At 40.3% G+C, this 25,398-nt stretch overlaps 1 protein-coding gene across 2 annotated transcripts in view; it reads left to right on the top strand.

The window, feature by feature from the left end:
* ryk (receptor like tyrosine kinase) overlaps positions 1-25,398 on the top strand; it is a 46,548-nt gene that overhangs the window by 4,208 nt on the left and 16,942 nt on the right. The window contains exons 2-9 of one of the 2 annotated variants that reach the window (XM_083888495.1): positions 12,419-12,540; positions 12,630-12,729; positions 13,818-13,946; positions 14,149-14,211; positions 15,351-15,489; positions 17,075-17,175; positions 19,510-19,593; positions 21,230-21,355. In XM_083888495.1, coding sequence (XP_083744621.1) covers positions 12,419-12,540; positions 12,630-12,729; positions 13,818-13,946; positions 14,149-14,211; positions 15,351-15,489; positions 17,075-17,175; positions 19,510-19,593; positions 21,230-21,355 — 864 coding nt within the window. Of the gene's footprint in view, positions 1-12,418; positions 12,541-12,629; positions 12,730-13,817; positions 13,947-14,148; positions 14,212-15,347; positions 15,490-17,074; positions 17,176-19,509; positions 19,594-21,229; positions 21,356-25,398 lie in introns of both variants that reach the window. The other variant, XM_083888494.1, reaches the window with a different exon arrangement.

Raw genomic sequence — 25,398 nt, 5'->3', positions numbered from 1 at the left:
CTGGAAAAAAAAACTGTGATGGTCTTAAGTTGATAATTTTGGGTTTACAGAAGATGTGTTGAGGCTGCAATTTTGAAAGTAGTTATTTACCATGTGATGGCCACTGCGCACACAGTCTGATGAAGGGGTAGATGTGTTAATGCATGTTGTCTTTGTGAGGGAAGAAAACCTGTGTTGTTACTCTTCACATGCTAACATAAATACAGTCATCTTGTTGTGGCAGCAGCATTCTGTGTGTGATACAGTGAGAGTCGGCAAAATATGTGTCTGCTGTCCTTTTTATTCACGCGAAAGTACGAGCTGTGTCCGCATTTATTCAACTGCCAGCCATCAAACTACTACTTTTATATGACGCATTATTGTGTTAGTCTGACTAAAATCAGACTTTTAAAGTACTTTGAAGCATATGTTCAATCAGACCAGATTCAGACTTGATCAGGCCTGGACGCTCAGCCACAAATGTGCCACATTTCCCACCCCCCTGCCTTATACCCAGATATAATAGAACAGAAGATCGTCAAAAATATGGAGGAAAATCAGCCTATGACGTATTTGGACGAATTAAACCGATTTTATACTCTGTCAGCTTAAAGAATTTAATGTTTTAAAGCGGAACAGTGCAGGATTTTTACCATAAGTCTCCACTGTCGGCAGGAAAAACAGTCTCGCAAGATCACGTTCGCCAACCTGGAGTTCTCAGGATCAGGAGGAAACAAGAGTGGCTTCACTGCACTATACACACATCCTCCTTCCACGTACTGCCTATAAGATCAATGCATTGATTGCGTTATTTTAGATTTCAGCTTTTTTTGAATGGCGTGAATTGAAAAACGCATGCAAAATGGATGCTGACCGGCCAGGACATGGCTCTACGGTTTTTCCCGGCTCTGTTGAAAATAGGGATGGGGCCGATCCGATCCAGTATCGGTATCGGGTTCCGATACAGACGTAATTGACGGATCGGAAATCTGTACAGTTGGATCGGAAATTTCCGATCCGTCTGTGTGTGTGTGTCTGCTGAAATGTCTCCACAAGTGATTTCCTGAATGCTCTGTTAGCTGGCTGCAAAAAGTGGAATGGGTTTCCTGAACTGAGGCGTGTCTCGATGAGACGCGGAGTAATGATGCACGACTCCGTTCAGGAAATCCATTCCACAGTTTACAGCCAGCTAGCAGGCGAGCATGATTGACCAGGAGTTAACCAGGTAGTTCAGCTCTGCAACCTGCAGCCGAGCCGACGTAATCCCAGCCGTCACCGTTTTAAACGCCTGCTCGCTGAGGAGAACAGTACTGACAGCGGCATAAAAACAATGAAAATCACACATCTCCAAGCCAGCGTTCACGTTAGCCGGTATATATGCCGTTTATGGCGGTTGTCACGTGAATTTAGCTGACGAAAATAAATATCCCCAGCCAAAATGTCCGGTGAAATCAATGATTAACAAGGAGATGCTATTTATTTATGTAAAACGGCAGCATCGCGTGGTGTTTGGAGATTGAACATTCACGGCTTGTCTGTGACTCCGTTTATGTGTGTGTGTCTGTGACTACGTTTGTGTGTGCGCTGCTATGCGCTCGTGTGTGTGTGTGTGTGTGGAGGGGGGTGGGGGGTATGTGTGAGTGTCGCCAGGGGTCTGTAAAGTCGCTGTAAACGTTGTAAAAGTGGTACATATCACACGGCTGTATAAAGTAGTTTATTAAAGCCTTATAATCAAAATGATGACAAAAACAATGATAATAATATTAAAGCAAACAGAGCATCCATATCGGAATAGTATCGGAGTATCGGCAGTTATCTAAAATCAGATATCGGGATCGGATCGGAAGTGAAAAAAGGTGGATCGGTGCATCCCTAGTTGAAAACAAATGCACATGGCTAAGAGAGGGGAAGGGAGTGGGGAGCGTCACCGGTGAGTTTTTACGACGGTGAGGATAAAGCGTAGCAACCGTAGCTCGATTTAACTTTGCATGGAAACTAGCATTAACTGGGATGCTAGTTTGCTTGTGACTGTGTTTATGATTTTAACTGAACTACCATCCTCATATTCATGTACATATAGTACATGGTTTTGCAAGAGGCTTTCTGACGAGCATCACTGTGTTACTCACTCTGCTTCAACTGCTTCTCTTCTCTCTTGTAAGTGGACTGGTGTGAGACTGAAGTCTCACTCTGTCCCTTTTGGTTCCTCTTGTTCTTCATCACACTGTAGTTAATCTTGTGCTGCCAGACCAGGGCCTCTCTTGTGGTTTCGCCTGAATCCTCATTTGGTCATATGGAGAAATCTCTTAATGTTTGACAACGATGCGTGCCGAGGTAAAAGTGCCGTATGTGCGTGGACAGAAACTTCCATGATGCAGTATTGGGGAGAAATGTTGGAAGGAGGTGAAACTGGTATCAAAGATGCATATTAGCTGCTGGGGAGTGTCACTGCACGTTTTTAAAAGTAACCCAATGCTTACAATATGCATTTTTATTTTTTTGCAAATGGTATCTGCTCTATCAATGGTGAATTAACTTACTATAACTTATTTTCCCAGCCATTCAGTCAGTCTGCAACTGTTTCTCCTGTTTGCAGATAAAGGTTTTGGGACTGCTTTGCTTGTACACGTTTTACCATTCCTTATATGCCTTTAACTTCCCATGCCTTTAACCCATGTTTTAATAAAAGGTGACTGTTTACTTGGCATGGCTGAACAAATGATAGCGACGTGGGTCCTATGCAAAGGATGTTGCGTTGCTAGCATTCATTAGTTTTTCTGCGCGACTGTAAGCAGCATAACTGAAAAGGCAAATGGTGGATTTCTGAAGTCATTTTCTGGGGATGTAGGTTATGATGCACGAAAGAACTGAGTAGGTTTTGGTTGTGATATGGATCTGAACCTTACTCTAGGCATAATGACAGAAAGTTAAAAAAAAAATGTGACCATCTTTATTACGTCCATCATGACTCCTGGATGCAGAGGTTGTTGTCACCATGCTGCTCGTCACAGAGGAAAAGACATTATGTGATAAAATCATATTAACACATGCTAGATTCTGCAGAACTGCTCCACATTTCTGGGTCCAGGAATAAGTTCCTATTTATAGTAGATTATCTGTCACAATCAGAAAAGCACATGTGCAACAAATGGTATAAATAATGCATTTTCCTTTAAGTGTCCCAGTTAGTCCAGCACAGTGACACCTCTAGTATGACATGGCCAACTGTCAGCTGTGAAATGCATCTAGTGTTTATGCTATCGCTCATTGTCACATTGAATGGAACAAAAGCATCATTAGTATTCTTGGTAACACACCTTCTTTGACATGTCAGTGTCTGTTTTAAAAAAGGCCTCCAGCAGTTTTCCAAAGCTGTGCTTCCTGCTATCGCAGATCAAAGTAGTTTAATTGAAATCTAACAAGCCCCCACATACAGTAAATGTGGACGTTTGGCTCCTAGTTTGTGGACAAAACAAGACATTTGAGATTGACGTCATTTTGATATTTCACTAACCATCTCCACAATTTTGGAAATAATTGCTCGTTGGAGCCCTAAATCTTTCTCGAGGATGAACGGTTCATTTGTGATTGACAGCTGGCACACATTGACCAGTCATTGTAATCTTCTGTAACGCAGAAGCACATTGATTTATTGTTTTCAGCTCATCACGTTTAAAGCACCTGTGGGATTTTAAACTGAAGCAGTTCTTCCAGTTTGCCTGCAAAGTTCAGCCTCAGTTCAAGTTGTATACAAGCAGTCGCTATATTACTCAGAACATGACAGTAGTGCTGCTGAAGCATGATAGATTTTTCTTTTCACCCTTTAGCGATAACTCCCCCCTTAGCCTTGTTTAACCTTGGAAATCCTCCCTGAGCTGTATTCTGATTATGTTGGAAGTGTCTTGAAATGTAGTCTCCCAGTCCATGTGCAAGGTTTCTGTTAAAAGTCTTAACCACACAGTCATGAAAATCATTTTAGATATGAAATGACTTTGACATTTCTGTGATATGAAAAACAGATGAGCAGGTAATGTTGTCTTGGTGTGGTCTCGGAGGCAGATGGACTTTAGTCTGGCCTTTTTCAGTTTGATAACTTGATTCTATAGAGGTTGGTTTCATTTTCTTAGGGTGCTTTCACACCTACAGCATTTGGTGCGCACCAAACGTGTTTGGTCCCCTGGTTTGGTTTGTTTGCGTAGGTATGAATGTAATCTCACTACTTTGGTGCGCACCAAATCAACCGGTCGGACCGCTTTATCCGCCCTTCTTTGGCATGGTTCCTCTGGTGTGAGGGCAACCAAACCAAATGGTTTCAAACGAAACGGTCTAGTTTAATGCAATATGGCTATGAGATGAGATACGGGATAACCCTAAATTTGGAGCGCATTAACCCAACACGGCGAGTATAAACGCCTTGGTGTGTGCGCCCTCTGCGGAGCCCCGCGCCACATCACACAAGGTATTCACACAAGAAGATTCACACAGCGCGCCCGGTGGAAATGCTCACATTGATTATAGTGGCAGCGATCAGCTCCGGTGACCGCGGTGGTTACGTTACGTTCCACGGCGGTGACGCACCCGGTGGAAAATTGGGGTTAGTCCGGTTCCGATGGTCTTTGCCGTCTATTTTGGTTCGTTTAGAACTATGCGAAAATATATATGTGAAATCAAACCGAACTGACTCGAACTATAGGTGTGAAAGCGCCCTTATTTTGAGTCATTTGCACCACCAAACCAACACAAAGTCTTCTAGTCTATTATCTAGTTTACATGTTGTTTATGTGTGTTTCTTGGCATTCAGATTATTGTGTGATTGTGTAGAAGATTTCATAATTATTTGCTGTCTCCCATAATAATGCTCTTTCTGAGGCCAGTTTTCCATGGTAGGATCACCAGCAGTCTTGTTCCCAAACACATTACGCTGAGGAATGTTTCTTGATGGAAAGTAAGCACTGAGAGAGTCTGTTTTCAAGTTTAGCCACCATGTCACTGGTTTTAATGCTTACTATAGAAGCCACACTAGAAATTTTTTCTTTCTTTCTCAAAGCGAAACCATACCACCCAAGTCCCCAACCAAAACTGGCTTTGTGTAGACAAAACAAGTGGCTTCCAATTAAAACCCGCTTTTCCTTGTAGTGCGTATGGGGTGTGGAAATGTGTTTTGTGCAACTACAGTCGATGATTGATCTCACGAGACAAATTACATATGGCATTACATTTGCATCACATGTGGAAATCTGCAGGAAAAAGCGATGTTTTCTGTTTTATATTGTGCTGTCGCTTCCAAGAGAGGGAAAAATACAAGCCATGCAGTCACTTTTCCCCCTCTCTCGCACAGTCAGCTGAGGAGCTCACAGTTTGGCTAAATTCCTCTGGCCAAGGCATGCAAAAATGAAAAATAACCAGGTCTCATGTGAAAATGTAAGCTGATGTGTAAAACCGCCCATGGATTCTGGAAGAGCCAAGTGCAAGTTGAATAAGTAAGACTTACTTCTTCCCCCTCCTCCAAAGAGCCGAACAGAAAAGCAGTGGCTTTCAGTTTGAGAAAGTCTGTGAACAGTGAGGAGTGATTGGCAGCACTATTCATTTCTTTCATGCCTCTCTCTAAGGATCCCGTGTTTGAATAGAGGAGCCCCTGCTTGCACATCTTTTGTCCACACTGATCCACTCAAAGGAGATCCTGTAATGCAACAACCCTTTTTATAAATTATTTCCCTGCTGTATAAATTTGAATCATTTTAATGACGATAATTTGATAGTTGTTGGCAATTCGTTTTATATATTATTTTGATTATTTGATGAAACATAAACGGTAGATGCTGAAATCTGACATCTCCACGATTTCTGTTTCCTGCAGCATTTCTTAAATAGCTACATGGGCAAACTAAAAAAAATATTTGACCTTTCGCACACAGTCGACACTTTCAAACTGCTGCGCTACGCCCATGTAATACAACATCCTAAAATAGACGAGTGAAGTTTTTTTGCGTGAGACCTCCGCTGTGACCCTTTGGTCAACCTAAAGGTGAAAATAATTCTGCCACAAAAACGCTAATCATTTCTTTCATAGACCATCTGATATTTGTCGAGTAAACGGCCGAGCCTCTTTGAGCAACAAATAAGCATCAATGAGGTGCCTATAATGGGAGAGCCTCGCTCAGATTCCTTTCCCTGCCTTCATCCTCGTCTGCCCTTGAGGCACTTCATGGAATAAAAGAGAGAAACTGATGTATAGTTTCTTTGAAGCCACTCAAAGGAAACCACAGAAAGATTGGGGCTTAATGTGTTTTTCTTCCAGATGTAAGATACTGCGCCTATCGTTGCATGTTCTGCATAACTAGACTAAAACTGGATGGCTTTGTTATAGGCATTTTTTATTGTGCATTTTATTTTACACTTTCAATGATCAAGTATTGGAGTGTGGTTTTACACCATTGTCAGACTCTGTCGAGGAAGGCGGTGGTTTTTCTTTTGCAAGATAGAGATGCTAATCTCACACACTATATTAATGACACACTCCGTTTTTAGCAGCTCTGAATTTGACCCACTTCTTTCTCTGTGAAATAACCTTGAGCCAAGATGACATGTCAGGGGATTTCCTACTGAAGTTGTTGACTCAATGCCTTATGTTGGTGTGAACTGTGGATGTATGAGGCTTTAATAGGAAAATTACATTTCAGTGTATTTATTTGTAAGGACATTTAATCATGTTTTCACACTTAAAATTACTAAAGTTAATTGGAATGCTACTTAAAGGCACAGACATTACATGAAAACTCTCGTTTTCCTTGAGTGTCGTGTCTATAAAATCTGTTAAAGTATCTATAAAGCAAGTTGTGTCTGTGTGTCTGTCTGACGGACATATCTCGCTGATTGTGAGTCAGATCGACCTAAGATTTTGGTTATGGGTTGAGCATCGCCCGATGGTGTGCATCCTTAATTTTCACGTTTTTTGGAGTAATTTTAATCGCTGATTTATCACGCTACACCAGGCAGGCAGCGGCTCATCAGCAGCAGTCCATTCCATTCAACAATACGCTAGCACATATTTATTTAGCATTAGCTAATATTTTGTAGCTAACTTGGCAAACCTTTTTTTCCAAAGGTAAGCTAGCAAGGCTACGATTAGCATTAGTGTAACTAGCTGTTTTGTGACTGTTGGCCACACTGGAATCTCTTTACAATGCGTATTTGATATACATAGAGATATATTATATATCTCTCCTGGCCTTGTGCATTTGGTTTCAACGGAGCCGGCAACCACAAGCCATGGAGCCATGTCGATGTAAGAAGAGCCAACCAATAATCTTAAGTCATGCTCTTGCTGCCTTGATCTTATATCTTCCAGCATCAGGAACATTGTCTCATTCCCCATCTTCAAATCCCATCTGAAAACCCACTTTTTTAAACAGTCTTACTCCCTCTAACTCTCTACCCGTCCTGTTACTTTTTGTTATTATTATTTTGTTGTTGTACGGCGACCTTGAGTGTCTTGAAAGGCGCCTTCAAATATAATGCATTGTTATTATATTATAGCGGTACCTGGCACAAAGACCCTGCATCAAGCCATTTAACCATCACAGTGACTCCAAAGCTGTTAAATTAGGGTTCAAATTCTGCATAGTTCCACTTTGACATAACATGACAATGATGTATCATCAGAGATTAAGGAAACATGTTAAATTGAAATACTGGCTTGACCGACAACAATGACACAGCCTGTTTATTCACAATGTATAATTTAATTTATCGTGCTGGAAATTCTGTTTATGTTCATGCTGTGGAAAAAGGGTATAAGTGTACCTCCTTGAATTCCCGCCTTTCACTTTGTGCAGGATTGAACTACCTTGCAACCTCTCTGGAGAGGACGGAGACGGGGGGGACAATGCTCTTCCACGATTTTAAATTTGGATGGTAAACTCTATAGTTGCATAGCTCACAAGTAGCCCCTTCATTAAATTGAAGATATCTTATCAAATGGTTGATAATTGAGCAAGAGAAACATTATATTTTCATGTTGTCTCAACCTCATAAACATCTGAAATGTCTCAAGCCAGTACAATTTTCCACCTTCTTTTAAAATTTATATCTGACAGGACTGACCTGCTCATGATACCATGAGATTTAAGCATCGAGCTATTTTACGTGATCTCTTTTTCAGTCACAGATTGTAACTGTGTCTGTTAAGTTTTTGTAGATTTCCAGCGCGTCTGGTATTTCTGACCTTGAGAGCCTTTCATAGTTGCTACCCTCTGCCTCGTTCATTCCTGTGGATTTGTGTAGAGTTTCCAGTTGATAGAGTTTCACATGGGCCCTCATTTCCCTCCTCCCTCCCTCGTTAATGTGACCACTATCTTCCCAATGAGAAGCTGGGAGAGGAGGGGGGGGTGTTTATCTCCTGAGCACTCAGGGATAGAGGCTTTGGGAGGTAAAGTGTCAACCGTGCACACAAGACGTGCACACAAGAGGGTCTTTGTTATACCTTTCCTGGACCTTACCACCTGGTCACTGTCTCCTTTTATTCGCCAAGTCTGCAGAAGGATCCACATCTAGCATAGAAAACATAACTCAACATTTTGTGGAATAAATAATAAGATGACCATATTGTCTCTGATTGTTGCTGATGTATGAGCTGCTCAGATTCATCAGTTTGTGCTTACGATCCCTGAACTCTTCTTGCGTACAGATGACTGGACTCTCCTGCGTATAGATATACGTGGTAACCACCAGATGGAGCCAGCTCTGCCGGGATGAACACCTAATCTGATCACCTGATCTTAAAGCGGGTACCTTGCTAGGGTGTATTAGTGCCGACATTTAACCAGGGGGTAAAAATCATGCATAGTTCTGCTTTAGATCCTGCCCACACGATGCTGAACATCAAGGACATTGCTTGACTTTTGGCCTCTGGATTAACACACGCCACTAGCAAAAGATTAAATAATATAATAATATATATAAAATATTATTTCATAAATGTTCCAGACCTAGTCCTGAGTGAAGATATTTCATTCTCTTTTCTCAAACATTAACACAATCTCATAATTTTAAATGTGGAATTCACATGTTTATTAAAGCCGTTCCCTCCTACATTTTACCTCTAATATTTATATGGAGCAGTGGTGTATATTTTAGGGCCTCATCTGTGATTTAGATGTTTCCACAGCACGGTGTGACCCATTAATCAGGTCAAAATGCTGATATATGATGTTGAATTCCTCCATACGTTTCCATAAACAGTGTCATCATGTCATTGTGCTTGTCAAACAAACTGGAAGCACTGATTTTAACAGATGGATCTTACTGTTGGAACGTCACCATAGATCATACCATGCTTTGGTATAAACTAGTTCTATCCAAACATAGACATATGTGTTAATATGTGCTCAAAGCTAATAGGTTTACCAAAGTCTTATTTAGGGTAATTCATGAAAAAGTGTACATTTAAGATATCAATTTAAGGTTAGCAGACAAACAAATAGTTATAGAAATGATCTTAGGTGTGTTTACTTTATGCAGCATAAGAGACATTTTAAAAACTAATAATCCATGATTTTCTTTTCTTTTATGCGTTTGTTATTGGTGTGTTTTGGTTAATATGGTGGTCTGTTCTGCCTGGGTTGTTGTTAGTCACTTGAGTCCAGCACATGATGAAATGTTCTCTCAAAACAACTATTATGTTTGTCTTGTTTTCCATTTGCTTTGTGGAAGTTTGTTTGGAAGTTACCAACGCGTGAGACTGTAGTAGCAAACAGCGTGATGGTTCTTTGACGCTCCTTATGTGTTGTGACCAAATACTAACTGAATTAGATTGTTGTCGACAGGGCGCACCTTCTAGAAAATGCTGTTTTTTCCATTCCAGAGAGTAAAAAAAGTGTGTGAGTCAGGGATTTTGACTGCAGTGTGTGGTTCGACTTCCTTAACCTCAGGAACCACCGATTCCCTCTCCTCTGTCGGTGTAGACTGACGGGCTGCTGTTGCCGTTACGATAACGTTCCTGTTTTGCAGCTGGTGTAGTTTGAGTAGATGGTGAAGGTGCAGTGGGAAGAACACACTGTTCCTGTCGTGATCTGGTCTATGTGTCATGTCTGTACTTGGCATGAGGGCTGGATGATATTAGCCAAAAGGGGTTATCGCAATAAAAAAACAATGACTTTCAAGTCAGTCAATATTGTTAGTTATCACGATAAATGTCAAATGATTAAAGATTGATTGTGCTGGGCATGTTAACAGCGTCAATGTTAGAGCATGATGCGTTTCCATGATGACTGACCAGAAAAAGACATGTCATGTTTACGTGACTCCCCATGTGTTAACATGAGTCTCTAAAGTAACGCTAAACTTTAAAAACAGAGGCACACATAGGCAGTACGCAGGTACCCTGGTTATTTGTAGCGCTGCTCTTTTCGTTCAATAAACAGACCGCTCCAGTTCGACTGTAGGTGCACCAACTGCGCTAACGGAGCTAACTGGTAAACAGTGCCTGCACTCCGGTTAACGTGCCCAGCACTAAAAGGATACAAAATTTGAAGCTATGAATAGGGATGTTCCATCCTGATCTCAAGTATCGAATCAGAGCCATTCTGGGCATTTTTTTTTAACTTATTGAAGACGGCAATATCTCTGATCACCTCCCAGATCTTTTACTCGCCCACTGTCGGCTACTTTAGTGAGCAGGTAGACTGTAACAGGGCTTAATTTGGTTCAGAATCACATCAATTTTTTTAAATATATATTTTTTTTTACTATAATGTTTTACCTAATGCACTACAGTAGACTCCCTTAAAGACAGACTGATGGACAGATTTGTGCTGCTGAGGACACTGCATTGGCTTCCATTCATTTGGACAGCCAAAACAGTGTTTTCCATAGCTAATTCATGCTTAACCTGACCACTCAAATCTTAGCCCTGCACTTCCTCAGAAATGAAGTTCTGTCATCATTAGGACCATGTTTTGGTCTCCATACAGACAGTTTATGCCAGAAAAGGTCCCAAAGAGCTTAAGAAGAAAACAGACTTTAGTAAGGGCCAAAGCAGGTGACTGTCACTGTAACTTGAGTTTTTACGACGACACTCAAAAAATTGTCCACGCACAACATAAACTGAAATGGTCTAGTATTTTTCCCCAGTATCTGCCTCTGTCTCATAGCAGGAGTCTTCTTTCAATTCGTCTTTCTCACGAAACATGTCAGGAATGTTATTTAATTATTTACTGATAGTGACCATTTGTTTAAAAAAATAAATAAATAAACAAATACAATAAAATTGTGCTCTGTTATTCTAATATCAAATCATTACTTGGTATTGACACATACTTAATACTAAAAAGATCAGATCAGGAACAGGGGCCAAAAAGCTGATCGTGACCACTCGCATGTGTGTCTGCTCCAGATGGCTAATGGGATAATTCCAGAAGGCCAAGAGCTACACTTGAAAGTTGAAAGAGAAAATCCTAATAAGTGGTTCTTATTTATTTCATTAAACTACCATGTCGACAATTTTGAATCAACTTTTGATGTATCTTTATTATTTTAAGCATCTGTTTTTAAGTGAAAACTTAAAAAGAGACAGCCCTCCTAATTAAAGGAAAGGAAAGGAAAGGCAGCAATCTACTCTTTGGGGCTTGGTTAAATAGCAGTTTACATACCACCCCTTCTCCTTCTGAGCTGGCAAAATGGTTGCGAGTGTTTTTAATTGAGCCAATGTGAGAAAGGTCTCTGAGCTTGGTGCTCTGAGACAGCCCGGGGGTATTGGGGGAGCATGGGCACATTCTTGCTTTCTCTTTAAACTAGATACTCAGACTGATAGACAGACACCACTCTGGCAGACAGACATTTTCGGGGACTGATCACGCTGCCCAGGGCCAGGTTTGGGGATTTCATCAGGAACACATTAGACTGCTTTGACTTTTCGATAGAGCAGGAGCCTAATGTGAGAAACAAACTTCTGAAAGCCCTCGTTTTGTTTTGGCAAATTCTTAGCTCTCTGATGATTGTGTGACATCATAACTTTTCCACTTCTGTACGTTTACTGAAGACTGAATGGTTAAACAGATTATGAATGTTGAACGCAGGGCCACATTTTTTTTATCTAAGGCATTCCAGTCCCTTCCCTTTAAACCTTCCCTTGCTGAATTCTGTTTCCTGGGTAGAAAATTGCGGCCATATTTTAGTTGTTGTCTCACTTGAGTGTTTTGAAGTTTTTCACTTGGGCACTAAGAGTTCTGAAGCACTAACAGATGTGGGTCGACCATCTCTCTTATTGAGGGGAAACCCACCCTAATCCAGACTGGCAGCTTGAGTGAATATTTCACAATTTTTCCTCAAACCTGTTCTTTGTCTGTTTGTTTAAATTTCCCCTCTAGATTAGAAAATTAGTTTTCGAGTCTTTTATGTCCATTGACCTCAGTGCACTCTCATGTCCTCTGTCCTCCCACAGGCTTAGACGCAGAGCTTTACTACGTACGAGACGATGTGGTGAATCACTATGCACTCTCCTTCACCCTGCCTGTTCCGAGTGAAACCAACAGCCTTCACTTCACATGGCATTCCAAGACAAAAGTAAGACACAACTAATTATCAATCACAACCTGTTTACTTGTGTAAGACGATCGCATCGTTGACTTTGTCTCATCCTGTTTTGTTCACAGGTTGACTACAGGCTTGCCTACCATGTGGAGAACCCTGTTGCCATGAACCTACCAATGAGCAACATCTCCAGTCAGGGGGAGGTTCCCCGTGTTCCCTCTGGTTGGTCAAATGAACTCAAATTGCTCTATCGATATTATGCCTTTAAATACAACAGTGTGGTTTTACATACAATACATACACACATATATAAACAGTATAAATAAAACAAATTGATCTACGGTACTTACAAAGTAAGAGCAATGAGATAAAAAAATAAAATGATAAAAAACGGCATCACATAAAGGCCAGTCTATAAAAATACGTTTTTTAGAGGTGATTTAAAAGTAGACATTATCTGGATTATAATGGAAATAATATTGTATTACCGTAATATTATGTTAATACAACTACAACTACAATGATGACTTCGAGTTAACAGCATTTGTTCTGTTCATTTACCCAAATATGCTAAACATATAAATGTCGTTTCACCTGAAAACTGAGCTTTTCTCCTTCGTTGTCTCCAGTATTCAACATCCTGGGATTTTACCTGCCTTGCTAAAGAGCACCCTGTTTGACCAGCTAGAGTCTTCCAGCACGTTCCCCCCCCTTTCATATTGTTTTAATGTTTTATTGTTTTATTTGGATCCCCATTAGCTTCCACTATAGTGGTCGCTAGTCTTCCTGGGGTACATAAAATCACAGTACAAAGTCGGAGTACAAAAATACAATTGCTCAATACATCAGTTACAAAGTCTATAAGAACTGTGCAACATAACAGCTGCCATGAAACACATTTAAACGGACAGTGCAAAATTAAACAAATAGAAATGGGTAATACTTTCACTCCTGTAATCTCTGTTTTATTGTTTTCATCAAAGAAAGTTGACTTTTGATTTCCCTGATGCTGGATGGGAGTGAGTTCCACTATACAACCCCTCTGTATACAATAGTTTTCTTCATAAAATTACATTTAGAATTACATAACTGATCGTGTCACATGCTCATGACCATACCCACTTAATATTTTTTCTTTAAAAAGATTCCGTGCTTTGTTAGCCATGACCTTGTGCATAAACAATAGAAGGTTACAAGATGTTACTTTGTGTGATATAACAGGACAAAATCTCCTTTAACCTTTTAATATTTCCCTTTTAACTTTCTCTAAATAATGTTTGTGTTGTGTTTGCTCTCGTTTTTCTCCACAGTCTTCAGAGTGGACCTCTTCTGTTCCGGCAAAGTAGACGGAGAGGCTGTTGTGACCGTGCAGCTCAATCTGACCGTCCACGCCAACTACACAGTGCTCAACTTTAAGAGGAGGAAAATGTGCTACAAAAGTATGTATGCAAACAGAAGAGTAGTGGATGCTGACACTTTTATATCAATATAACAATGAAGCACTTGTATAATGTGTTTTGTTTTATTATATTCAGTACTGTGTAGTTGCAGTTTATAGGAGAGAGTATATCAGGTCATTTTCTGTAGCTACAATTAACAGATGTCTCTTACATTTTTTCCTTTCTTCCTTCTTTCCGACAGGAATAGATTCTGACTCCAAGATTCCCATTCCCCTCAACAATAACACTCTTCAGCGGCCCGACTGTAAGTAATCTCACTGATCCATTTCTCTCGTCTATCATAGGTGGCATCAGCCTGATAAAAAAAATAGAAGCTGATTAATTCCCAGGCAGAGCAGCGCACATTCGTCAGACTTTCCACAACCGAGGCATGATTTCAGAGCAAAGACAGAAGGATTCATTCTCCCCTATTGAAATGTGCTAGGTCTGCCCCCCACCACCCCACCCCACCCAGTGGAGTGGGTGTCCACTTCTGGTGGGATTTATTCCCTTTGTGAGCCCACTGCCCCAGTCACAAAGCACCATTAGTGGCATGTTTCCCTTCTGCTTGGGTAAGCCCAAGGAACCTGGGGCCCTCAGAGGCTTTTAGAGAGGTGATGAGAAAAGCTCTTAGACACTGGATCCTGGACACAGCCTCTGCTATTCCAGGCCTCCATTAACCCAAAGTGAAGCCCTCACTTCACTTATAATGTACCGCACTATTTCACTCGTGTTTCAGTCTTATTGGCTTTCCTTATATTAATGCGCTGCTGATTTTATAGAGCTCTGGACGTCATGTGACTTAGTTTGTTTACACTGACATGGTGGCAGGAAAAGCTTCTACAAAAATGGCCTGTGCTGATTTCAGCTCCACCAGAGTTCACTGTGCTTTAGATTAGATCCACGGAGATTGAGAATATAACTCACCCTTAGAATTTCCCTTTGGTGCTTTTCACCAATATGGAAACAACGAAAGCACACATTATTCTACAGATATATCTACAACTTTCTGATGAACTTTCCCCTCATCTTTTTCCAGAGAACACTGCAATAAAAGCATGTAAAATAATCAAGACTTTGAAGTTGGCAAGGATTTGATTCTGTCCCTGATATTAAGTGATCACTCCTCTAGTCCTGCTTCATATGCTTGCTTTGAGAACGTTTTATGGCAGTGATCCATCTCTGCCTCCTCTACAGATCTTTGGTGATCTGGTAAAATACCCCTGGGGCACTGTGTTGCCTGGTATATACATCTTTGGGTTTGAACAGCGTGGCTTTGGAGCACCAGAGCTCTCTAATAACAGATGCACTTGAAGCTTTTGTAAAAATTGTGAATAGTGAAGCCACAGTTACCAAATGTTCCTTATTTTCGTGGTCATTAACATGGCGTGTTTTTGTCAGTAGATGGTGTGACCGCCCCCACCAGCTCCACTCAGGTGTTCTACATAAGCGTGAGTGTGTGCTGCATCGTCATCTTCCTTGTGGCCATCATCCTCGCCATCCTTCATCTGCACAGCATGAAGAGAGTTGAGATGGAGGACAGGTTTGTTTATTTCTTTTAATGTCTATATTCTTTAAGATTGTTACAGACAAATCCAGTGAAGTAAGAAAGGGTTAAAGGGAAAGATTTGAAAAATATAATGATCGCCGTTTAGAATAAAGGAGGGGTCCAGTGCCTCATGTAATTCACTGTGACTTGCTACTTTGGTAAAGATGGCTCACTTGGATGGCTGAATTAACGAATCAGCTGTTGGATTTGTCTATATTACTATACTATAATATACTGGCAGGGTTTAAAGCACACGCTCGACTGAGCAAAAAAAACAGCGTCTAGCTGAGTAGATTTACAGTCTTCCCCCTGTCACCTGTAAGAGCTATGTCCTTATGTTTTTCTCTTTGCGAACACCAACAAAAATAGGTCATCATCTCCACAGAGAGGATTATATCAAGTTGAAACCTGCACTTTAGCTTTCGTGTTGTTTAATTTCATGTAATCTCCACTCCAGATGGCTGTAGGCAGCTATGCTGGTTATCAGATATCGGTGTGAAATTAGATCAGCGCGTCCTTTTAGAGAGGTAAACCACAGAGGCAGTGCTGAATTTAAATCGTAGTAGTAGACTTTGTAATGTGATAATTGCATTAAATTCACTTGGTTATTTTGGCAACGTCCTTCAGGTTTATAACCCTCTCTAGTTTTGGGGAACATTAACATTAAGTCGAGACCTTTTTAGCTGATTGACAGAAGTTTGTTGTACATGTCTGCAGGTTTTCCTTGTTTTACGGTAAAGTGAAATACCTTTGTGTTGTGAATTGTTGGTCAGACAAACAAAGGACTGTAAAGATGTCACCTCTGTTTGAACTGTGCTGCATTGAGCAGAGAGGTGTTTCTGGTACTTATCCTCCAATTCAACGCATGACACAAAATGCAGCTCAACACCTCTTCGAAACAGTTTGAACTAAAACAGTTTCATTATCATTGTTCCAGTAACTTTGTATTTGACTGCACCTGCATCAGTTTTGCTTCTGTTTTCTAATGAGCTGTGTGTGTATTTATCACTATAAACCTTTGTATGAATAAAACATTCATACCTACAAGTGAAGTCATAGTTGTTTACTGTTTCCGTATTGTATTGTTCTTGATTGGACTTAAAAACCATAAAGATTGTAGCAATGCATTTACGCATCGTCAATGCCGTCATTAGCTAAGACTGTTAAAGCTTTAATGGCATAGCCTGATTTGTTAAAGGCCTTCTGTGTAAGAATTGGTGACATCTTATGGTAAGACTGCAGATTGTGACAAATGGAGGCCTCATTTCGGGGGGGGGAGACTATGGTGGCCTCCACTTTACCACAAAAGATGTCATTCTTCTTCAGTTGCATGGTTGGCTACAGCTTCAAAACACATAATGCAGGCTATGGCTGGGTTATCTGTGCAGCTGCTGTACAAACATGGTGACGCAAGATGGAAAAAGCAAGGTCAAAAGTACATATAAAAGGCTTATTCTACGGCTTCAAAAATCAAATGGTCTCTATTTTAAGCAGTTATGCACTTGTAAAAACATACTTACGGATTGTATATTTCAAGTTCCTTCAATTGAATCCTCCAAGTTCTTCCTCTGTCTTTCAGTGTGAGTGACAGTGGGAGCTCACAGGGTCTGTCTCAGCCATCGACACAGACCACACAATACCTGAGGGCTGACACGCCGAACAACGCAGCCCCCGTTACAAGTAAGACGCCTTACTCCATACACTCACCGGACTGTTGATAAGTCAAAGCATGAGTTTGTCGAGTTGGTAATTGCATGATGTAGTGCTTCAATACAGGCATCCCAACATGCACATGCTTCTCTTAATGCAATAATCTTCTGTGAATGACCTAAATGGCTTAACTGCTGTCATAAGATCATAATAAAGAGAACAATCCCTGCAGTGATGATCTCTTTATTTTTGGTCACTGTTAACCTAAATATCTGAGCAACGTGTAAATGTGGTCACTGTTTTGTCCAACAATGACGCACAAGCAGTCTTTAGAGCAGCTAGGACAGGAGACACTGAAGCCCAATTTATACTCCTGCTTAAAGTGCTCTTCAACGGTTACGGAGAGTCCTCTACATTGCTCTGGGTGGCATCAAAAAGCATGTGGTGGGTGCCCTGATGATTATTATGAGGTAGCACACGGCGTAGAAGTTCATCAAATTTGCTAGCTGACATTCGGAAGTACCTGAAATGGGTCATCGGTCCTATAAGACATTTGTCTCCTCAGTCTTTCATGTCTCCATTTTTGTATAAAAAGTATCTGTGTTTCAATATTATTCAGCTACAACAGTCGTTCTCTCTGGGACACCATTGCTCACTGTAGCTGCAAGCACAACAACATTGCGTAGCGACCGCTACTGATGGGGGCGGGAAATTGCAGTGCGTATCCGGCACCACGATGGAGAACTATGAGGGCTCAAGGGGTCTCCGTGGTTACGCAGTTGGACAACGCATTACGCAGTTGTAGAAGTATAATGTGGCCTTCACCTACAATAACAACATTATAGTGAGTGTGAGGGCTGCAGTCGTTCTGTTTGTATTACAGTGTCTGTGTCAGTTTGTTCTCCTTTTCTTTAGTTTGCAAAAATAAATAATTCTCTCCAGAGATTTGGGAATGGTACAGGGGAGATGTCCCTATAGGAAAAAAATATGAATATGATTGGTGTCATTTTCAGTTGTCATTACACTGAGCAATCCTTTTTAACGTGATAATAACAAGTTTTAGCCAAAAAATGTCTATTTCAGCCTTCATCTTTCACCAGCGTGACAGTTTATCATGCAGAAAGTGAGTCTGGGCTGTAGCAGATTGCCTCCAGCAAGGGTCTTTGTTAGAAATTGTTGGTGTAAGGTAGCAGTTTGATCACTCACCCAGTCATGTTCTCTTGGCTGGCACCCACCGTAATTATGGGGTAGAGTATAATTCTCTTGCTGTTCATCTTGCAGATTTTGGTCTTTTTAATCACAGTCTTAGTACAGCAATGGAGCCATAAAGTGACATCCAATGTTGCCATCATAAAAACATCACCATAGTAACCATAGAAGCTCTTGATTACAGTAAGCTAGCTCCTGTTTTGCAAAATTAATCTTTATTAGTTTAATTAGTTTTGTTTCCCTCTTGCCATAGTCCACGTAACTGTTTCTAAACCTTTATTACAATGCTGTCAACTAACTATAGAATATGTTGGCATCTGCATTTGGGGAGATTGGCTTTCTGGACTAGCATTAGATGAGAAATTCAAGACGACTTCTAGGTCTGCTCATTAGCATTAGAGCTGGTGAGCTCATCTCGGCACAAAGACTGGAAGCATGGGAACACAACTGCTCTGCAACATTAGTTCATCTGTGACTGGATTGAACAAGATAACGTTCATTATTGCTCAATGAGAAATATCTAGATCTAATCCCCAAATTAATTAGTTATAATACAGGTTGTTTATGTTTTATCACTACAAAAATCCTGCCGTTAAACTGGTCGAGTAACCTTGTGGAGCTGCTGCTGGTCATAGCACAAATGCTACCAAACTGTAACATTCTGTGCCGTCCTTGGACATTAATAACATAAACATTCATTTAGATAAGAGAAGTACACACTAAGTTGATATATGTATCTAAAGGCAGTATAAAAGTATCATTAGAGATCATCTTGAAAGGATCGTCACATTGTCTTGAAACTGTCTTGAAAGGCACGCATCACCTGTTTCATCAGTTTGTGATCCATCATCTCCCTCTTGTGGACACAACTCACAACTCACCTCCTGTGCGTTTTATTAGGCCTGCTTGCCTTTTCTTTATATCTTACTGTAAACTTTGCTGAATGCGATTATTTGCACCATCACCCACCCAAAGTTTACCCATCTTTCATATGCATGCCTGATTTGATCGATGTTCGTCAAAATGAGCTGAACATTTGCAGCTACAGTTGACACAGTCTAGCCCATTCGTTTGTTCATTAATTTCAGTGAACGATCCCTTAAAACACTTTTTTTCCCCTCACTGTGCTCCTCCTCCCTCTCCTCTTGTCTTCAGACAATCACCCTGGTTCTGCACCAATCCTCCAGCTTGCTGCCTCCTCCTTCCAAAACCCTGGTGCTCCCCCTAATGAAACCAAAAGTAAGTTCCACTAAAGCTTTAAAACACATGAATGAATACTTTAGAAAACAAGCTCATGGTAGCTGATGATTGTGAACTGTACACAAAATAAAACTCAGGAGTCTGATCCATGCTCTGCTGCTTTATACTAACATACTTTGTCACTTGTTGTGTTTGTGGGTAAATCATATTTATTTGTAAAAGTCTCATTAATGCATTTTTAGAACAATTGCTCATAGGCAGTCGAACATGGACCGGATTTGCTGATTTTCTTCATCCCCTGCCATTGTAAATGGAAAATGTTTCTGTTTTGGATAAAGAAAGATGTTCAGATTGTAAGGTTTATAGATTTTACAGTGAACAATGTACTTAAACACAGTAAAGTGAGCATTGGTGACTAATGAAAAACGAGGACATTCTCACAAAGTCAATCGTTTTATCACTGGTATACCATACACATGTACACTTTAGGTTACTCTCGTAACCCCAGTTCTCTGCGTAGCATGAGTGAGATGTCTCACTGTGGGATATGCCCCCTCGCGTATTCACACACGCCAAAAGTTTGGGGACACCTATACCATTTTTTTGTGTTTTCCATTCAAAGTCACACTTTTATTCATCAAAAGAGTTGCAAAACTGTTTTCAGCTGTGCTAACATCATTGCACAAGGGTTTTAAGGGTTTTCTAATCATCAAATAGCCTTCTAACGCAATTGGCAAACACAATGTACCATTAGAACACTGGAGAGATGGTTGCTGGAAATGGGCCTCTATACACCTATGTATATTCCATTAAAAACCAGACGTTTGCAGTTAGAATAGTCGTTAACCACATTAACAGTGTATAGAGTGTATTTCTGATTCATTTAATGTTATATTCATTGAAAAAAAGTGCTTTCCCTTCAAAAATAAGAACAATGCTAACTGACCTCAAACTTTTGAACGGTAATGTATTCATAGATCCTTGATGTCTTATTTTTCACTCAGTTATAAAATAAATGTTGCTCTTACTTTGATCTGCAGGGGGCAGCATAGACCTGCACTGTCTTCCAGTCTACTTCACAGTTCATGTGCTCGCAGCAGAGATTTAAACCTTTAATCGAACTGGTTTACGGGCATTTGAACTCAAACCAAGAAAATAAATAGAATTTGATTTAATGCTCCAATCAGATCTTGTTTACAGTTTATTTACTGTATATATTCCAATATGACTCAAGTCAAAGGGGCTTTTTGGGCCTCAGACATACCTGGAGTTTTTGTCATCGTCTTTGTCCACCCGTCTATGAATCATTAACGTCTCTGTGTCAACAATTGAACACGGTCTGCTCAGGTACAGCTGAAAGCGTGTGTTCTCCTCTTTCAGCCAACAGCTATTGACAGTGAGTGCCTTCACAGGTTATGTAATGATTGTGTTGTAACACAGGACTTTACCTGAAGTTGCTTTGATGTAACCTGTGAATGGAATTTTAGAAGTTTCACCTATTATATTTCCTATAATTTCTGGAATTCTATGAATTGATATGAAGGGTTTTTGTCTGTAGGAAATCTGCCTCTGTTGGAATGTTGGGTTAATCAGAGTTTAAGACCTTTTGCTCAATTTGAAAATGTTTGTTTGTACAGTGTTTTAAATCTTAGTCTTTGTTATTCTTTCTTCCCAGGCTACCCATCTCTCCGCATAGAGAAAAATGACCTGAGGAGTGTTACTCTTATGGAGGCCAAAGCTAAAGTGAAAGACATTGCCATCTCGAGGGAGAGAGTCACTCTACGAGATGTCTTGCATGAAGGTATTTGCTTCTTTTCTCCTCACTCTCTTCTCTCGTAAAAGGGTAAAGCCTGAAATGATTTCCACATTCCTCAAAGGAGAGTAAACATTATCTCAGCAACATCACAGAAAAGTGGGATTCAGGTTGTGTGATGAACATCACAGATTGTACCGTGTGATGTGGTGAGCATCTCTCATCCCATCAGGAGTCCAGGTGTGTATCTGTGAAGAAATGTGGTTTCCAGTTTGTTGTTGCTGGGTATGCTTTGATGGATTGGCTGTGATAAACATCGTGTATATCTGAATACACACCCTTATGTACTGTGTGTTGTGTCCTCCAGGTTCAGAGAACACACAACTCAAAAGTTAATGTGAAAAAACAAGTTTTGCTGATAGAAAGATCAAATCGCCATAGTTTCCTCTGCGAAGTCGTCAGGAAGTAAACATCAGTAAACATTTTCCTAGTCTTCGTTTCTATTTTTAGCTTTCCATCAATAGAACATGTCAATTTTGTAAATGTTCCCATTTCGAGGAAAATACACCATGAAAGATGGCTCATATATGTGGACATCAGTGTTATTCACAGCTGGTATCGTCCAATAGGAATCTTGTTGCAGATGATGCCTCGGGAGAATTTAAGACTGGGTTTAAGATTCTTATGGGCGTTATCATGACAGGTTGCCACTTGGTATCTTCCCCAAACAGGAAAACAAACCCTGTTTGATGCAGTGTAGCCGGAAACCACGACTGAAAATGAAAACAAACGGAGGATCTGGTCCCTAAAAAGAACTCCACCTCTGTGAGGAACTGATTTGGCTTTTTCCCAAAACGACAAGGCACAAACGGTCATTTGCAAAGTTTGCACAGGCAAGGTTTGCACGTTGAATGTCAACACGACAAACCCTTTCAACCACCTAAAGAGACGGCGTCCTAAACAATATGGTGAGAGTGAAAGAGCTAGGAGAGAAGCCACACTGCAGCCAGCAGAGGCAACAGGTTACTTTAGACCAGGGGTCTCAAGCTGGTGGCCCTACATACACCTACATACACCTGCTCCACTGATAACTTTGTGTCATTATGAATGCTCTCCTCAGCTGGCGCCTATACAATTCAAATGTCATAAAAGTTAATTTAGCCCGTTTGACATCCAAAAGATCAAGTAGTTGTGAAATAAAAAAGGAGCCATTCAACTACAAAGAAAAGCCTGCAGCAGACAAAGGAGGCGCATCCGAATAAGACGTAAATGAAACATGAATGACGTCCTTCATTGACAAGTACAGACACAAAAGATGCACAGAGAAAAAAAAAATCTGTTTCAACCGTTGTTGTTTAAATCCCCTGAGTTTAGAAGAGCTAGACAACAATAACGCAGCCAATTGTGAGCTTGACTGCTCTTTGCTTAAATACAACTGTTTATTTAGCTGGAATATCCGGATCAATTCTTATTTTTGCCTCACGTCTCAGCTTTGTAACTGTATGACAACCATCGAAAGCCACAACAAGCTGCTGCCAGCCAAACTCGAGGATCTTCCTTAATTTGAAACATATTTTATGTGAAAAGAAATTCAATATCTTGCTGAGTGAAACTACAAGTGGAGGATTCTTCTGTTTCCACTTAAGTGCTAAATTAAATTTTTAGGAGTGTTGTAAATATTGGCCCCCGGTTTAATTAGATAGAATGAAATGAAGTATATGGGTGAGCATGCAACCATTAAACATTCAAAGCACCTCCAGTTGATGAGGCATTTGGCCACAATAACAACAAGGCTGTAAATTCTGCAGTGGGTTTATAACAATGTGCTGATAAAATCCAGTTCACCTGTGATGTTGGTTGATTCTGACGATGTCTTAATGACTTCTGGACATGTTTGCTGAACGTAAATCACATTTTCTCCATTCATAAAAGAAAAGGTGCAGCACATAAGTCAGACGGTTCACAAAGCCAGTCGAACAACGAAGTCTCACACAATTATCAGCAGCAGCTGTCTGACTTTTAGGCTTTAAATATCTTAAATACATGTCTGACAGGTCTTTTAAAATTGTTAGGGCTATTAAGTTAATCATACTTTTATTCTTGGGAAATTCATATTGATCATGGTCTTGTTGCAAACTGTGCAGTGTGGTCAGAATGCACTGCTTCTTTTCTCATGAATAGCAGTAAAATAAATTACTTTACAAGAAATGTAAGAGTTTTTCTTTCATACCATTTGTGCTTTTAACCAATGATATTAGTTGTAAATTGCAAGTCTTAAACTCGATTTGCAGAAACAGAAAACCTGACGTAAAGTGAAACATTTCATTTTGGTTTGTCAGCATGTTTGCTTTTTGGAAGGGATTCAGCGTCATAATGGAGTGATGTTACCAAACAAGACTGTACTTAGCTGTCTGGACGTTTGCCCACACTGGGCTTTAAAACGTCTGTGGGAATGATATAATTGTTACATGAGGATGAGTGCAACACAACAGAGGAGAAAGGAGTTGGTGTTCTGTGTTTTTTTTTGTTTGGTTTATTTTGTCTGGTTTTTTTTTCTTTTTCCTCCAAGCCATTCAAAGGCTTTGAGTGGTTAACAATCACTGTTTCTGACTGAATGTAGTAATCTCGTTCATTGAATGCTACTCTAAGTTCAACAAGCTGTGGATGAGGCATCACTCGCATTAGCTCTTATTTGCTTAGGATTTAGGATAGCGGTGACACTAGCCAGTAGCAACCAAGGCTTTAAATAGAGCAGTTTTCTGCATCTCCATATGACAGGTGGAGCTAGGTCAGCCATTAGCCTATATTTAACCTCTGATGCCGGTTAAATATCCCATCGTATTCAGTTAAGCTGTACTTGGTGATGCTAATGTGATGACTGTATTGATGGTGACGTCCTCCAGCACTTCAGTTCATTAGGAAATATCTCTCCTCTAAGCTCAACAAGCTGTGGACTGGGCATCACTCACATTAGCTCTCATGTGCTAGACCTGGAATGGATCCTTTAGCAGTCTGAATCACTTTCCTCACACAGCAAAAGTGGTCCTGCCACCAAGTGGCATCACCCATAGCATCTGTCAGTTTTTTACGCCATTGACCCACAATTTGTGACAGCAGTGCCACTAGCCAGTAGCAACCAAGACTGTGGAGTCTTTACATAGAGCGGTTATCTGACAGGTGGAGCTAATGCAGCCATTAGCCGTTATCAGAGCCAGGGTCCTCTGATGCCGGATGGTTGTTAAATATCCCATCGCATTAAGTTAAGCTGTACTTGGTGATGCTAATGTGATAGCTGAATTGATGGTGATGTCCTCCAGCACTTCAGTGTCACCATACATTTCTGTGCAAGTATTTATTGTCCTCAGAGGGTGAATTAACCAATGAAGCATCAGTTTATTAGCGTTCTACGTCAGTCAGCAAATGGGCAGCCAAGTGTCAGAACAGCTAGTTTGAACTCGGTCAACCAAATAGAATTGCTGTTTGTTTGAATTTGTACTGCGCCCTTTCGTACTTCCTATGAGTTTGACTCGCTTTTATGGATCATGAGTCATTGTACTTGGTGAGGGTGTGGTGATCAAACATGCTTTTGCATGAACAGTTGTTGAGGATTTACGATTCCTGCTCTTTGGGCTGGATATTTGTTGAAAGGGGGTTATTATAATACGAAATTTCATATCAGTCAATATTGACTGTTCCCAATAAATGTCATACTTAGAGATAGATTTGTAGGAAAAACCAGCTAAGTGTGGTTTTTTAATGTCTTTATGGGCAGAAAACAAATGCTTAACGAGGAAACGTTTCACAAATTTGTCGTAAACCAAAGCAATTATACGTATTTTATCTCCATGTGTGTTTGAATGATGCGTGACCATTACACTAATATCAAATCTTGATTTTGCTACTGAAGAAAACTGCAATAATTTTTGTTATTGTTGCCTTTCTCCCATTTTGGGAGAAAACCCAAATTTTCTTTTCCGATTTTTCTGAAAGAGCCATTGTTGGAGAGTCTTATTCGCATAAACAAAAAATGTCAAACAAAATAAAAATGTCAGCAAAATTTTTAAATAAACTTATAAAACACAAGCAATAAC

Source organism: Microchirus variegatus (assembly GCF_963457635.1).
Source record: "Microchirus variegatus genome assembly, chromosome: 4".
Lineage (NCBI taxonomy): Eukaryota > Metazoa > Chordata > Actinopteri > Pleuronectiformes > Soleidae > Microchirus > Microchirus variegatus.
Note: the sequence above shows the minus strand (reverse complement) of the source record. Positions and strands in the feature narration are given on the sequence as shown.